Raw genomic sequence first — 13,742 nt, forward strand, 5'->3', positions numbered from 1 at the left:
TCCACTGCTCCCCAGGAGCTGCTCCCCACCCTGGGGCCACATGGAAGGTCCTGAGTCCCCCCAGTCCATAGGTGCAGGTGCTCTCCTGCCAGCCCTTGTGTCCATGGACCCACATCAGCCCTCCCCATGGCCAAAAAGGGCTGCAGTGCCCACATCCCGGCTCAGTCACTGTCCCCTTTTCCTCTGGGGTCTGGCAGGAGCTGGCAGGCACCAGAGAGGGACGGGAGACCCTGAAGTGCTTTTAGAGTGAAGATCTGCCCCATAAATATGAGATCTCTGGACCCCTTCTGTGCAGGATACACAGACAATTTTTTGACTTGGATAAGGTCCCAGGTGCACGCTGGCCCAAGGCCTCACCCAAGGACAGGGCTGGGAGGAGTGGGGAGGTGTCGAGTGAAGGAGGAAGCACAAAACAAATCACATCTGTTCTTGAAGAAGGGGATTGATCCTTTTAAGCTTTTTGTCCCCAAAGGAAAAAATGATGTGATTCATCCCCCAGGCATTCATGTCCCCAGCACCTTTGAATGCAGCGCCCAGTTTCATCCTGTTAATCCTCACCAGCATTCCCACGGGAGCAGGAGGAAACATTGGACCTGTGGTCTCGGCCTTGGAAAAACATCAATGAAAACTTTAGATTTTCTTCTGTGCCAAATCAACCTCAGAGCAGAGCAGCAGGAAACCAGGTTTCTTTATCACAGTGCTATGGTAAATAAAGCACCTTCTGGCTCTGCTGCCAGCTGGTGCCATGATCTGGTTATTAAAGCTCTTAGAAATGCCTCTGCCCAAATGAAGGTGCAAACGAGACCATATGCCAGTGACAATATGGGTTTTATTTGATAGTAAGTATGAGAGAGAGAGAGAGAGAAAGAAATAGAAAATAGGTGGGGGGGACAGAAAGAGAGTGACAGAGATAGAATAAGGAAAATATCACCATCTGTGGATCCCAACAATGCTCTGTTGATCCTCTCCAGCTGGTCTTCTTGGTGGTGATGATTCCCCTCCCCCAAAAAGCACAGAATCTGATGGGTTAATATAGCTCAGGCCAGGTAGGAAAACCCAGGCACCTCCCTGGTAGGGGGAGTTTGCCATTGTCTCTTAAAACAGACTCTGGGTTTGTTGCATCACATGCAGTCCAGGCTCCAGGAATGACTCTGGGGGGGCACTTTGGGGGGGTCTTTGATGGATTATGACACCCCCTTGGCTGCCTGTCATGTGAATGTCCCATGGATGTGGCCTGTGGGGTTGGGGGTTCCACAGCTGGGCCAGTTTGTGTAAAGGAGGATGGGTGTTCAGTGCCTCTGACCAGAGGTTACACCTGAAACCTCCTTCCCCCACCTCGTTTAGGTGTGAACCTGGCTTCTGTGGGCTGTGGTCTCCCCCAGCCCAAATCCAGCCAGAGGTGACTCTCAGCTGGGTGACCCACAGCTGCTGGGTTTGGCTTTCTTGTGGATGCATTCTTCTCCCTCAGCCTCGTTTGTTTTTCCCTAAGCCTGAGATAATTGAACATCTAGGCAGCTTCACTTACAGTCCAAAGTCCCAGCCAGGTATCTTCAGGGAGGCTTCTTTGGTGGTAGCTTCTTTATACAGTTTTTGTTATAACGAGCAAAACTTTATATCAATGTTTGAGGCATGAACTATTGCAGTCCCTGGCAGCTGCTCACTCCAAGGTTGGTCACAGGCCCCACAGGGACACAGAAGGGCAGGATGGGGCCCTGCAGGAATGGGTGTGAGAGCAGGGGTACCCAGCTCCCCCTCGCCCCCACTGCTGCTTGGTCCCACATTTCCCACCAGAAGCAAGGTTAAGCCAGTTGGAAAGTAGAGCTTTATTGGGAAAAGCAGCATTGTACAAAGAGCTGCAGCATAGAACCCTGAGAAGTTGCTCTGCCATGCCTGAGAGTGGCAAGAGGGGACCAAGAGGGGCTGGGGGAGCAGGACCTGCCTGCGTGTAAGGCAGTGGGAGCACAGGGATCCCTCCAAATTGCTTCAGAGCATCCTGTGGCAGCAACACCTCCCTCCGGGATCCCCCTTATCCCAAACCTTCTCCAAGGTTTGGGAGGTTTGGCAAGGATAGGAGAAAGAGGAAAACCTGATATTTTCACCCCTCTTATCACCCCTTCCCTCGCTCAGTCTGCAGGGGCAGGGCCCACATATGCCTCCACAGTGAGCTCCAGCCCTGCCGCCCTGCTGTGTGTCACTATTGTGATATTTGCATATGCAAATCAAACGGGTTCATTTGCATATCTGTCCTCATCAACTCGTTAAAACACTGCACCCCACACCTGCCTCAGCACTGAGGTCCCACTGTACCACGACAGCCTCAGCTGCAGCTCCACTATGGCACCAGCCTGGCACTTGCCAGCCTGGCTCTGGCTCAGTCCCTCTGGCACAGCGTCACCACTCGCCCCTCACACAGCCAAAACACGGGGTACAGCGGCTCAGTGAAGACACTGTGGAAGGAGTGGATGAGCTGTGTCCTCTCCCCGAGGCCATAGAAGGAGAGGAGCCCCTTGTCATAATCCAGGCTGACCCCCAGGTTCTTATAGAGCTGCTCCTGGATTTTCTCAGCCCGGCCCTTGTGCCAGGCCAGGTAACAATCCTCCCTCACCTGCAGCCCCCACGAGCCCCCATCCAGCCCGATGTTGAACCTGTGGCCCTGCTGCTGCTCCCGGGGGAGCCCTCGGTAGGTGACCCCCAGGATGATGGAGTGGCTGGAGATCTTCACCTCCCAGTAGTGGTGGCCGGGGCCGTAGCTCTGCGTGCACAGCACCTGCCAGGGCTCGAAGCGGGGGCCCTGCTCCAGCCCAGGGACGGGGCTGGGGCTGTGCTTGGCTTTCCGGGCACCTTTCGACAGCTCCAGGTACTTGTTGGCTGTCTTGGGATCAAAGGTCAGGTTGCGGTGGTCTGGGAAGAACAAGGACATGGATGGGGCTGAAATACTTCATCAGACCTTTGCACTCCCCCAGCAACGATGGGGTTTAAATTCTGTAGGGCTGGCTCCCGAAGTAGGAGGGAACAGGCTGTTTGGAGGGGAAGGGGAGTAGGGAGGATGCAACACCTGCCCTAGAGGGAATGGAAAAGCCCGGAAATAGCTGTTGAGGCACTGAGACACGATGCTTTGCACAGTCCTTGCACAACCCAGCTAACAATCAGCAAGTGGCCACTGTGACCACAGTGGCCAGTGGTCACTTTGCAGAGTCCTTGCACAACCCAGCTAACAATCAGCAAGTGGCCACTGTGACCACAGTGGTTCTGTGGCCATTTTGAGAGGGATGTGCTTGGTTTTAAGAGCAAAAACACCAGTGTGGATGGGGAGAGCAGGAGAAAACCAAGTGTTAAGTGAGCAAATATGGTATTACAGGGAGTTACTCTCCTCTGCATGGGCTGTGATAGCTCCTGCTGTGGGCATTCACTGGCCACCAGCACCCCACCTTCCTCCCCCAACACCTGGGCCTGGCAGCTGGCTGGGCTCCTGCCTGCTGCCCATAAATAACAGGGGCTTCCTATTAATAACCCTAAGAATGTTCTGTGGGGCCTGATGGAAGGAATTCCTACAGGTCCCATAGGCAGAGATTGCCTCCTTGGCAAGAGTGACACGACCAACACGGCCTGAACATTACCCAGCCCTCTTCCCAACAGTGAGGAGATAGGAAGAGGAGCACAGAGGAAATTCCTAAGAACTGGAGAGGGATGGGCCTGGGGAGGAAAGGGGACATGAAGGACTGTAGCTAGGAATGCTGAGGTCATGTCCCTGGACAGAGAGCAATGACTGCAGGCAGGGCTCTGGACTGGGGCTATGCCATGCAGGGCAGTGACTGATCCAATACCAGACAACCTCAGTTTCCATGGGAAAGCACTTCCTGGTGCTGCTAATCCCCTTAATGAGTCCTTTCCCATCCCAGCCCATCCACCCTGTCCCTACACCACCCTTCTCTGCATTTAGAGAGACACGCTGGAAGAACCAGGGAAGGAGCCCCTGTCCCTGCAGCCACGACCACCCTCCTCCCAGGAAGGAGCCCAGCTTGGTGACATCTCTTCCTGCTGGGGACCCCAGTGAGGTGCTTCTCCCACCAGGCCCCCCTGTGCTCCTTACCCTTCAGAAGCTCAGCTCGGAGCTGGCACCTGGGGAGAGGGGCCACAACCTTCACCGCCAGCTCCTGGGGATGCCCTGGGCCTGTGGAGGATGGGAATGGGCATTTTGAGTAATGCCACCCAAAACCATTTTTCTTCCTGGCTTCACGGGAAGAAGAGGAGAAGGAGGAGGAGGAGGAGGAACTCCATTGTATCCAAACCTGGGAGCAGGCACGTGCCACCATGGTTCAGCATTTCCAGCAAGGAGGGGCCACAGGAAAGCCACCTATGGGCTCATCCCACTCCATCTGCTGAGCATTAAATGTGCGTCCCCATTCCAACCCCCTGTGCCCAGCAGCTGTGTCCCCAGCAGTGACACAGGCCAGGCTCTGCTTCAGGCTGACTCAGAACCCTTCAAAGTACCCCTGAGAGCAGGAGGGTTACCTTGGCCAGCAGGGTCGGGGACCTTGGGGACCACAGAGCCAGGCGAGGCCTCCAGCAGGAGCCTGGAGAGGTCGGTGAGGATCTCAGAGATGGGCTTGACCACAGCAGCTACATCAAACTGCACAGGCACCAGTGCCTCTGGGCTCTCCAGAGGTGGGAGCAGGGGGAACTCCTGCGGACAGACGCACGGACACCATGCACCAGTCTGGACAGGACTGTGCATGTCTCCCTATAGGGCAACAGGGGCATCCCAGCATCACCCACACAACTCTTCAGGGACTCCCAAAAAACAGCTCCTCTCCACAGCCCCATCACATCTCTGAGCCAAACTGAGGATGCATTCCCAGTGGGAAAGGGGTTGAACATGATTCTGCTGTCATCAAAAGGGTGCAGGCCCAAGGAAAGGGAAGGACTCAGTGCCAGAGTGATACCTGGAGGAAGGTCCTGTGGTCAGGGCAGGCCAGCAGGCTCTGAACCCTCTCCCTGTGCTGGCCAAGGACATCCAGGCGGTCCTTCAGGAGGTTCCAGTTCCTCTCCACATGCTCCAGTGCCACCACCTGCTCCTGCTCAATACTGGCCACTGTCCGACACTGGAAATCCTCCAGAGCTTTCCTCAGGTGGGTGAATTTGCTCTGAATCCCAGCTTTGAGTTCCTCGGAGGAGTCCTGGGCAGGAAGAGCCATGAGAACCAGTGTGCCCCCACCCACAGGCCAGCACAGGGAGGCTGCAACATTACCTTGATGCTCTGTGTTTGCACCTCCAGCTCCTTCATTGTCAGCTCAATCCTCTCCGATTCCTCCTGGGCTTTTTCCAGGGATACTTTCAAAAGGGTCTGTGAAGAGAGGCACCAACATAGAATCATTATAGTTGGAAAAGACCTCCAAGACCATCGAGTTCAACCTTTGACTGAACACCCTCAACTAGATCAGAGCACTGAGTGTCACATCCAGTCATTTCTCCCAGTCGCGTCCAGTTGCGCATCCTGTGGAACAGCCCACTGCTGCCCACTCCGCCGCCAGGACTCTCTCAGGGCTGCAGGACGAGGCTAATGGGGAAGGAAGTGGCTCGGGAAGGGGACTCTGTTTCAGGGTAACAAAGAAGTGATTTTTTCGTGCTGTCTTTCACCCCTTTTTTAGCTGTTTCCTCTAGATCAGAGGGTCACAAACACAGACGGCACCGTTCATCCCGTGCTGCTGGATTTATCCAGCTTGCTGCTGCTGCTGACAACACCTGGTTTCTCAAGGAGCAGCCGGGCACTGGTGGCATTTCCCTGGCCAACCCCATGTCCAGCTGAGGGCGGGCACTCTGGCACACAGAGGGACATCGCATCCCTGCAGCAGGACCCGGCGCGGTGGAAGTCGATGTCGCGCTGCGCCTGAGTTGTCACAACACCCCCTGTTGTCCCATGGCCCCAGCCCTGTCACCCACCTGCTTTTTGGCTCGTTCCTCCTCGAAGAGCACCCGCCGGTGCCGCTGGCAGTCCCGCACGGTGCAGACGCAGCAGATGCAGCGCCGCTCGTCCTGGCAGTACAGCTCCAGCGGGCGCCCGTGCTGCGGGCACAGCTCGCCGGGGGCCACCTCGCACCGGCCCGTGGCCGAGCCCCGCGCGTCAGCGTCCCGTGCCAGCTCCACCACGCTGTACAGGGTGACATTCTTCTCCAGCTCCGGGCACTGCTTGAAGCCCCTGCGGCACTCGGGGCAGGTGTAGCTCGCCTCGCTGCCGGCGGGCGCCTGCTTTTGCTTGTCCCAGTGGTCGCCGATGCAGCGCTTGCAGAAGTTGTGGCCGCAGGGCAAGGTGACGGGCACCCTGAACAGCTCCAGGCAGATGGAGCACACCAGCTTCTCCTCCAGCTTCTGCGAGATGGGTGATGCCATCCTGCCTGTGCCGGGATCCGGGCGAGAAGCCGGGGAAATAGAAACTCCTGCGCGCAGATGGAGAGGGGGTGACGCTGAGCCCAGAGGCGGGGCAGGGCTCCCGAGCAGACGCGCTCTTAAAGTGACACCCGGTGGCTGCCCCCTCGTCACGCTGGCTGTGCCACACGCTGGGGAGACGAGACGACAGGGAGGGTTGGAGCTGTTCCCCCGTGGAGAGGGAGGGCTGTGAAGCGCAGTGGGAGACTCCGGAGAGGATGGAATGCTGCAGTGACAGCACGGAGACGCGCAGGGGGCTGACAGGGGTCAATGTGTATTTCCATGAACACATGTGTATACCGATGTGCAATTGGATTTTCATTCCTTTATCCATTGCCCTTTGAGGGAACTTCCAGGCATCCTCAGCTCTGCCAGGGCTGGGTCCCTGAGGGCTGGGCAGTCCCCCCTGCCACAGAGACCTCAGTACAGAGCTCCTGCCTGGGAACCAACAGAGAGAGGCACCCACTGCTGCTGCAGCCACGTGTCACCTCCCCGTGCAGCGGCAAGGCTGTGACACACACCAGCACCAGCCCTGTTCTTCCCTTGCATCTTTTAAAGCACAGCTCCTGCTGTTTGCCATGTCCTCATGCACACCCACCACGCCTTTTCCTACGAACTTCCTTGCAACACCTGTGCACATCAGCAGCCTGAAACGCAATAAAGATGCCGCCTGGGCCACCTGTCCCTGCTCAGGTGGCAGGTGGAGTCTCCTGCCCGGAGGCCAGTGTGGTGCCTGTGCACTGCAAACCTTCACCTCCTTGTCACACAGTTCAGTTCCAGTTTTCCCAGCCCAAGCCTTATCTCTGTACCAGGCCCCCGTGCTATCTCTTGCGCACATTCCCAGGCTGCTGACGCTGCCGGGATGGCCTCGTTTTGCAGCAGCTCTGCAGCCTCCCCTCGTGAGCAGCTTCCCTTTCACCTGCACAGGTGAGGGCAAGCAGGGAGCAGGTCTCTGCTGGATCATCCATACCAGCTTCTGTACCACAGGCAGGCTCAGAGCCACGCCCCCAACCACAGGAGAGGACTTAGGATATGTCACAACTCCCTGCATGTCCCAGCAGAGCTTCAGCCCCCAAACATTCCTTTGGGCTCAATCTGTCAATTCTGACCAAATATTTAAAGCCCAGAGAGGCATAACATGACCTGTGTATCTGCCTGGAACCTGTGCCCCCACCGTGGGCACCTCCCCAGTGCACTCATCCCAGCTTAAACCAGACCCCAGAACCCTTCAGGATGGGAGGGGTGTTCAAGGAGCTCTGGGGTAACTGGTATCAACCCTGAGCCTATATAGGCAGCACGGGGGCACTTCAGCCCAATCTCAGCTGTTTGCTGAAGGCTCCAATTTCCTGACAGAAGGAAAGTCACTGGGAACCAGAGCTGGGCAGAGGCAGCTGTAGCAGCAGAACGTGTTGGTATTTGGGGGTTCATGCGAACAGGGGATGCACAGTGGAGCACAGCAGAGAGCAGAGGCTCTCCAAGGCCTGGGAACAGGATCGGCAGCAGCAGTGCCAGGCCACCACCAGCAGCAGCTCTGCTTCTGCTCCACCTGCCCACACCAGGCATGTCCTGTCCAGGGAGAGAGGGGAAGGAGGCTGAGGTCTGTGTGCTTGGGCAGCTGAAGCCACCTCCACAAACACCGACTTTGTGCAGGTTTACCACCTGTGCAGCCACACTCTTCCCGAAGTACAACATCCCAGAAGGGAAGTGACTCCGGCCAGGGGAAGGGCTGCTCAACTCCCCTGCATCCTGCTGAGCTCCCCAGCTCTGTGCCAGCTGGCCAGGGTAACAGGCTCTTTCCAATAAAGACACATATGCCAGCACTGCTCATAGAGTGTTTAATCAGACTCATCTCTCCAGGAGGACTGCACAAATAAAATCTGACACAGTCCTGAACCGCAGCATTGTGAGAGGAGGAAATCCAGGCTGGCCTGGCTCTGTTTGTTCCATAAACAGGCAAAAGGAGAACTGTGATCCCTGCAGGGAAGCAAGGCAGGGCATCTCTGGGGAGATGCAACCTGCCAGCCACTGCTCAGCTCTGCTGCAGAATCAGGAGCAGGGTTTCACCCTGGCCATGGATTCACTCTGAACATTCTCGTTAAGCAGCCTCTTGACCACGCAGCTGCCAGCCCTATGAGCACCCAATGCCGGCTCCCAGCACAGGGGAACTGGGAGCTGAGGGGCTGAGACTTTGTCATTTCCCTCCTGAGGCACTGAGGGGAGTGCAGGAAATCCAGGAGCCAGCATCCCACGGACCAGAGGGGGCCAGCTCCTAGTAAATGCCATAGGTGGGCTCCTGTGTGTCTCGGTACCTGTCCAGGTACCTCAGGGGCTGGTGGCGAGGGAACTTCACCTGGGGAGGGTGGTACGGGGGCGGCCGCACAAACTCGAACACCGGCTCCCTCATGTCTGCAAAGGGGTGACAGGGTCAGCAGGAGGGCTCACATCTGAACCCCACAGCCCCCTTCACCCACACAGATCCAGGGCTGCTCAAACACACCAGTGGAGTTATTTTAAAATCCTCATCCAAACAGCCTTTTAGGGGTTGGTCCCTCAGGCTGCCATTAGCTTGGAGGAGGATGGCTCAGGTGGGCTTATTCTGTGCTGATCCTGGACAAGTGCCAAGACCAAGTGAGAGCCCTGCAGCCCCAGGGCCATGTCCCACCCACAGACCCCCTCCTCCAGCATCCCCATTCCTTACTGAGCAGCTGATGGAAGGTGGAAGTGACAGAGCTGTCCCACTGACACTGGAAAAATGCCAGCCCTGCCGGGGTCATGGCATCCTCATGCTTTCTGTAGAAGTCAAATGTTCTAAAGGTTCTCATCTTCAGGCTGTAGCTGGAAACAAGACACAAGCACCAGGTGAACCTCTCCTTGCAGCAGTACCCTGCTCCATATCACCCCAGAGCATATGAAAGAGGTGGAAAAGGAAGCCACTAAAAGGAAATCTCCCAGTGTCTCCAGCTCTGTGCACGACAAACCACTCTAACAGCCTGTTCTGTAGCAACAGGACTCTGCAGTGCTGGGATTGTGGCTGCAGAGGACACACAAACTCAAAGCAACCCTGGAGAACCCTAGAGAGTGACAGGAGCTGCTCCCCTACTGCAGAGACAGGCACATGAACCCCAGAAGCAGCAGCAGCCAAGCCCAGCACGTGAGCAGAGGAATTACCATGGCGTCGGCCGAGCGTCCTGGCTGAAGTCGATGGGACCGCGTTGCTTGAAGAGCAGGAAGATGAAGCGGTGGTAGCCCGTCCCCATGGCAGGGAAGGGGGGCAGGTAATGGCACATCTCCTTACCAGACTTGATGTCACTGCCTGGGATGTTGGTCCTGAACACAAACACATTTACACTTATTTCCCTCCAGCAGATTCATGCAGGACTGCAAATCACTCTGCCATGCTGTGATGTGATTTCTGCCCCATTTGATAAGGGAACAGATAGCAGAGATTGCTTTCATCAGAGGAAAAATCCCACCCAGTGACTGGAATGCCAAACAGCAGCAACATCTGGAACTCCTGCACCTTTAGCAGGAGCCAGAACATGGGGCTAAAGGAGCTGATGGCAGGACCACCAGGGAAAGCCACTGGTTCTGAGCTGCTGGAGGAGTTTCTGCCCACTCCACAAGCACAGAGCACGTGGCTCTGATGTACTCACACCAGCCAGTGGAGGTACTCCGAGTCTGCATCCCTCAAATGTCCATCTGCCAACACACAACACAGAAAGGTGACTTAGGGACACCCTGGTGCCACCATTGACCCCAAAGTCAGAAGGCCCAAACCTGCTTTGACCAGAGGGAGCAGCTCAAGACCTCCCAGCATTCCTTCCCTAGTGGAAAAGGAACTCATTCCTATAGGACTGAGTTTAAAAAGAGGAGCGAAGCACTCTGCAGATCTAATTCCAGGATTCTTGAAATCTTTTTGGGCAGCTGCATGCCTCATTGTGCCTTGGTTTCTCAGGATGAACAATGTCAGCAAAGCTGCCTTCCAGGCAGATTGCCCAGGGAGAGGAGTTTGGAGGTGAACAAAAGATGGGAGTCAGAATTGTTTCCTCTACAGTATGACACAGGTCCTGTTGTGTCACCATCCCCTCTCTCAACTGCTACAGATTTGGGGAGGCTACAATCCTTCCTCCATAGGTACCTAGCAGATATGACATCCCAGAATTGCAGAATGGTTTGGACTGGAAGGGACCTTAAAGCCCGCCATGGGCTGGGACACCTTCCACTAGACCAGGTTGCTCCAACCTGGCCTTGAACACTTCCAGTCTTCATCATCTCTGACTGTGCAGCCAAGAGAATCAGGAGTTAACCAAAAGCTGAGTGAAACAACCCAGTTTAAATGTGTTCCTTGAAAGAACTCTCTGCTCACCTGGATTTGTGAGCAACAAGGTCCAGAGGGAACCTTTGTCTGCCTCGTATGACACTGCAGGGGGACTGGAAGCCTAAAAGAGCAACATAAAGAGAATGTAAATCACACACACAACAGCTTCCATGAACTGTGTCTGGGCAAGGCTCAGACACAACACAGACTGGGCACTGCCAGACCACTGAGGAATCCACCTGGAGAGCCCCAGGGCATAAATAACCATCAGCCTCCTGGCAGACAACCTGCAATCTCTGTCCCTATTGCATCCATAAAATAGTTTCCTTCAGCACAGAGGAAATGCCCTTGTAAAAGGCACCCCCTGGAATGAGCCATGCCTGTTGGAAGCATCTGGCAGAAACTTCCAGGCTTCCCAGGGGCTCCAGGTTGTTCCCAGCTCCCCTCACGCACCTCTGACGGAGTCACCATGTTCCCATAGTAGACTGGCACGAGGTGCTCGTCCTCCTGGCTGTAGTGCACCCTCAGGGCAACCCAGGGGGTGAAGGTGGCCCCCTTGAACAGGTCCCGGAACACCCCGCAGTGCTCAGCCACGCGCTGCTTGTGGAACGGGCCACTGGTCCTCTCCCACTCAGCCCTGACGTCGTCGAGGGGAATGAGCACTGCAAGGAGAGAGGGAGGATGCAGAGGCAGCTGCTGGAGAGCTGGGGCAGCTGGAGCAGGAAGGGAGGTGCTGGGGCACTGACCAGTCCGGAGCCGTGCTGCTCGTTCCATCTCAGCATTCCGGCGGTTCTCCCTCAGGATCCTCTTTCTCTCCTTGATCTCCTTTGCCCGTGACAGCTTCTCACGTGGCAGGCCGATGTCTGTCTGGGGCTCTTCAGGGAGGGGTGAAAAGAGAGGAGGTGAAACATGTGAGCACTCAAACCACCCAAACACAAACCCCTGTGAAACGTCTGAGACACACAGACTTCCAGAGATCAGGATCACAGAAGGGTCTGGGTTGGGAAGGACCTTAAAGACCATCCACTTCCAACCCCTGCCATGGACAGGGACACCTCCCTCTAGAAAAGACTTGAGAGGACAATCAGGACTTGATTCTGTCCCCTCTGCACCTCCACGCTCCTGCTCCTCCCTCCCCATGGCCCTCCCATTCCAGCCGCTGAGCAGCCCAGCTGTGTTATCTGCTGCAGGCCTGAAGCTCTGGGTCCTTGTCTGCTCCCTGTGGCACCACTGGGGCTCCAAGGAATCACTTCTTTGCTCTGTGTCTTTTGGCAGGTCCTGGCCAGCCTCCCTCCCTCTGGAAAACTGCCACCCCTTCCTCCTGGAGACATTTGCACTCTGCCAACTTGTACATGGGACCCTGTGCCAGAGCACCTCACCAGCTCCTCACAGGCTGGTTTGGGGAGAAACCCATGTTCCCTGGCTACCTGCAGGGGGGTTGGTGTGTTTGTGGTAGGTGTTCCACCAGTGTGGTTTCCTGCTCTCCTGCTCTGCCAGCCGCAGGTACCGCCTGAAGCTCCGGTACTTCTCCAGCGCCTCCAAGTTCTCGATGTCCAGGTCCTCGTTGGGCATCGGCCCCAGCGGGGCTGCCCTCTTCCAGAGCACAGCTGGAGGGCAACAGAGATCCCGAGGGGTTCGGGGTTCAGAGGGAGAGAAACGAGCCTGGGATGGGCAGAGCACGGACAGGGTGGGAACCATCCCCACCTCCCACAACCACCGTCATGGAGTCACAGGGTGGGTGAGGCTGGGAGGGACCTCAGTGATCTGGTCCCACCTCGCTGCTCCAGCAGGGTCATCCTAGAGCTCATGGAACATGATTGTGTCCAGATGGCTCTGGAATATCTCCAGTGAGGGAGACTCCACACCCTCTCTGGAGAATCTGTTCAGGGCTTGGTCACTGCACAGGGAAGAAATTCTGCCTCGTGTCCAGATGGGATTTCCTGGGCATCGCTTTGTGTCCGTGGCCTCTTGTGCCATGGCTGGGCCTCACGGAGCAGAGCCTGGTCCCTGCTCTGCCCCCTCCCTGCAGACAGGGACAGACAGGGCCGAGGGCCCCTCTGACCCCAGCTCCCTCAGCCTTTCCCCAGGACAGAGATGCTCCAGTCCCCAAATCATCTTTGTGGCCCTCCATGGGACCCTCTCCAAGAGCTCCGTGTCTCTCTCATCCCGAGGAGCCCAGAACTGGACGCTGCTCCAGGGGAGGCCTCGCCAGGGCTGAGCAGAGGGGCAGCATCGCTCCCTGAACTGCTGCAAATGCTCTTCCTGACGCACCCCGGGACACCAGTGACCTTCTTGTCCCCTGGGGCACAGTGCTGGTCACGGACAGCTCGTTGGCCACCAGGACCCCCAGCTCCTTCCCCACAGAGCTGCTTTTCCAGCCCGTGAGTCCCGGCCTGTGCTGGTGCCTGGGGTTGTTCCTGCGCAGGTGCAGGACCCTGCACTTGCCTTTGTTGAACTTCAGACAGTTCCTCTCTGCCCTTCTTTCCAGCCTGTCTGGGTCCCTCTGAAGGGCTCACAGCACTCTGGGCTATCGGCCATCCCTCCCAGCTTTGTGCCATCAGCGAACTTGCTGAGGAGGCATCGACCCCTCATCCAATTGATGAATAAATGAAACAACCCTGGGCCCAGTACTGAACCCGGGGGGACACCACCAGTGACAGGGCCTGGAGCTCGGGACACAGCCGTCCGAGAGCATTCTCCCATTCGCCCCCCTCCTTCCCCGGCGGGTTTCAGGGCTCCCCTGGTTCTCCCGTCTCTCACCGGCCGTGCCGAAGCTCCGTCCGCCGCGGGCCCCGCGAAGCGCCGCGCTCAGCAGGGGCGCCGCCATGTTGTGCGCCGCGCTCAGGGAAGGACCCCGTTGCCACAGCGACGGGCTCTGCGCCGCACAGGCCTGGTGTGGAAGGCCCGCCCGCCGCGGGGCTGCCCCCGCGGCGCCTGACTCGGGCTGTCCCCGCGGCGGGGCTGCCCCTGGTAGTGCCTGATTAGAAACGTCCCAATAGCC

At 57.0% G+C, this 13,742-nt stretch overlaps 2 protein-coding genes across 2 annotated transcripts; both read right to left on the bottom strand.

Moving 5' to 3' along the window:
• Positions 1-857: 857 nt before the first annotated feature.
• TRIM65 (tripartite motif containing 65) lies at positions 858-6,845 on the bottom strand. The gene is made up of 6 exons (XM_048323674.1): positions 5,941-6,845; positions 5,249-5,344; positions 4,944-5,177; positions 4,513-4,684; positions 4,091-4,171; positions 858-2,901 (listed from the first exon to the last, which is right to left on the bottom strand). Exons 1-6 carry the CDS (start codon positions 6,385-6,387, stop codon positions 2,372-2,374), a joined length of 1,560 nt encoding a protein of 519 aa, XP_048179631.1. The 5' UTR covers positions 6,388-6,845; the 3' UTR covers positions 858-2,371.
• Positions 6,846-8,241: 1,396 nt separating this feature from the next.
• On the bottom strand, positions 8,242-13,605 carry MRPL38 (mitochondrial ribosomal protein L38). The gene is made up of 9 exons (XM_048323675.1): positions 13,502-13,605; positions 12,169-12,348; positions 11,488-11,616; positions 11,195-11,403; positions 10,790-10,862; positions 10,077-10,122; positions 9,592-9,750; positions 9,122-9,258; positions 8,242-8,829 (listed from the first exon to the last, which is right to left on the bottom strand). Exons 1-9 carry the CDS (start codon positions 13,566-13,568, stop codon positions 8,693-8,695), a joined length of 1,137 nt encoding a protein of 378 aa, XP_048179632.1. The 5' UTR covers positions 13,569-13,605; the 3' UTR covers positions 8,242-8,692.
• Positions 13,606-13,742: the final 137 nt, after the last annotated feature.

Source organism: Corvus hawaiiensis, chromosome 19, assembly GCF_020740725.1.
Source record: "Corvus hawaiiensis isolate bCorHaw1 chromosome 19, bCorHaw1.pri.cur, whole genome shotgun sequence".
NCBI classification, from domain to species: Eukaryota; Metazoa; Chordata; class Aves; order Passeriformes; family Corvidae; genus Corvus; species Corvus hawaiiensis.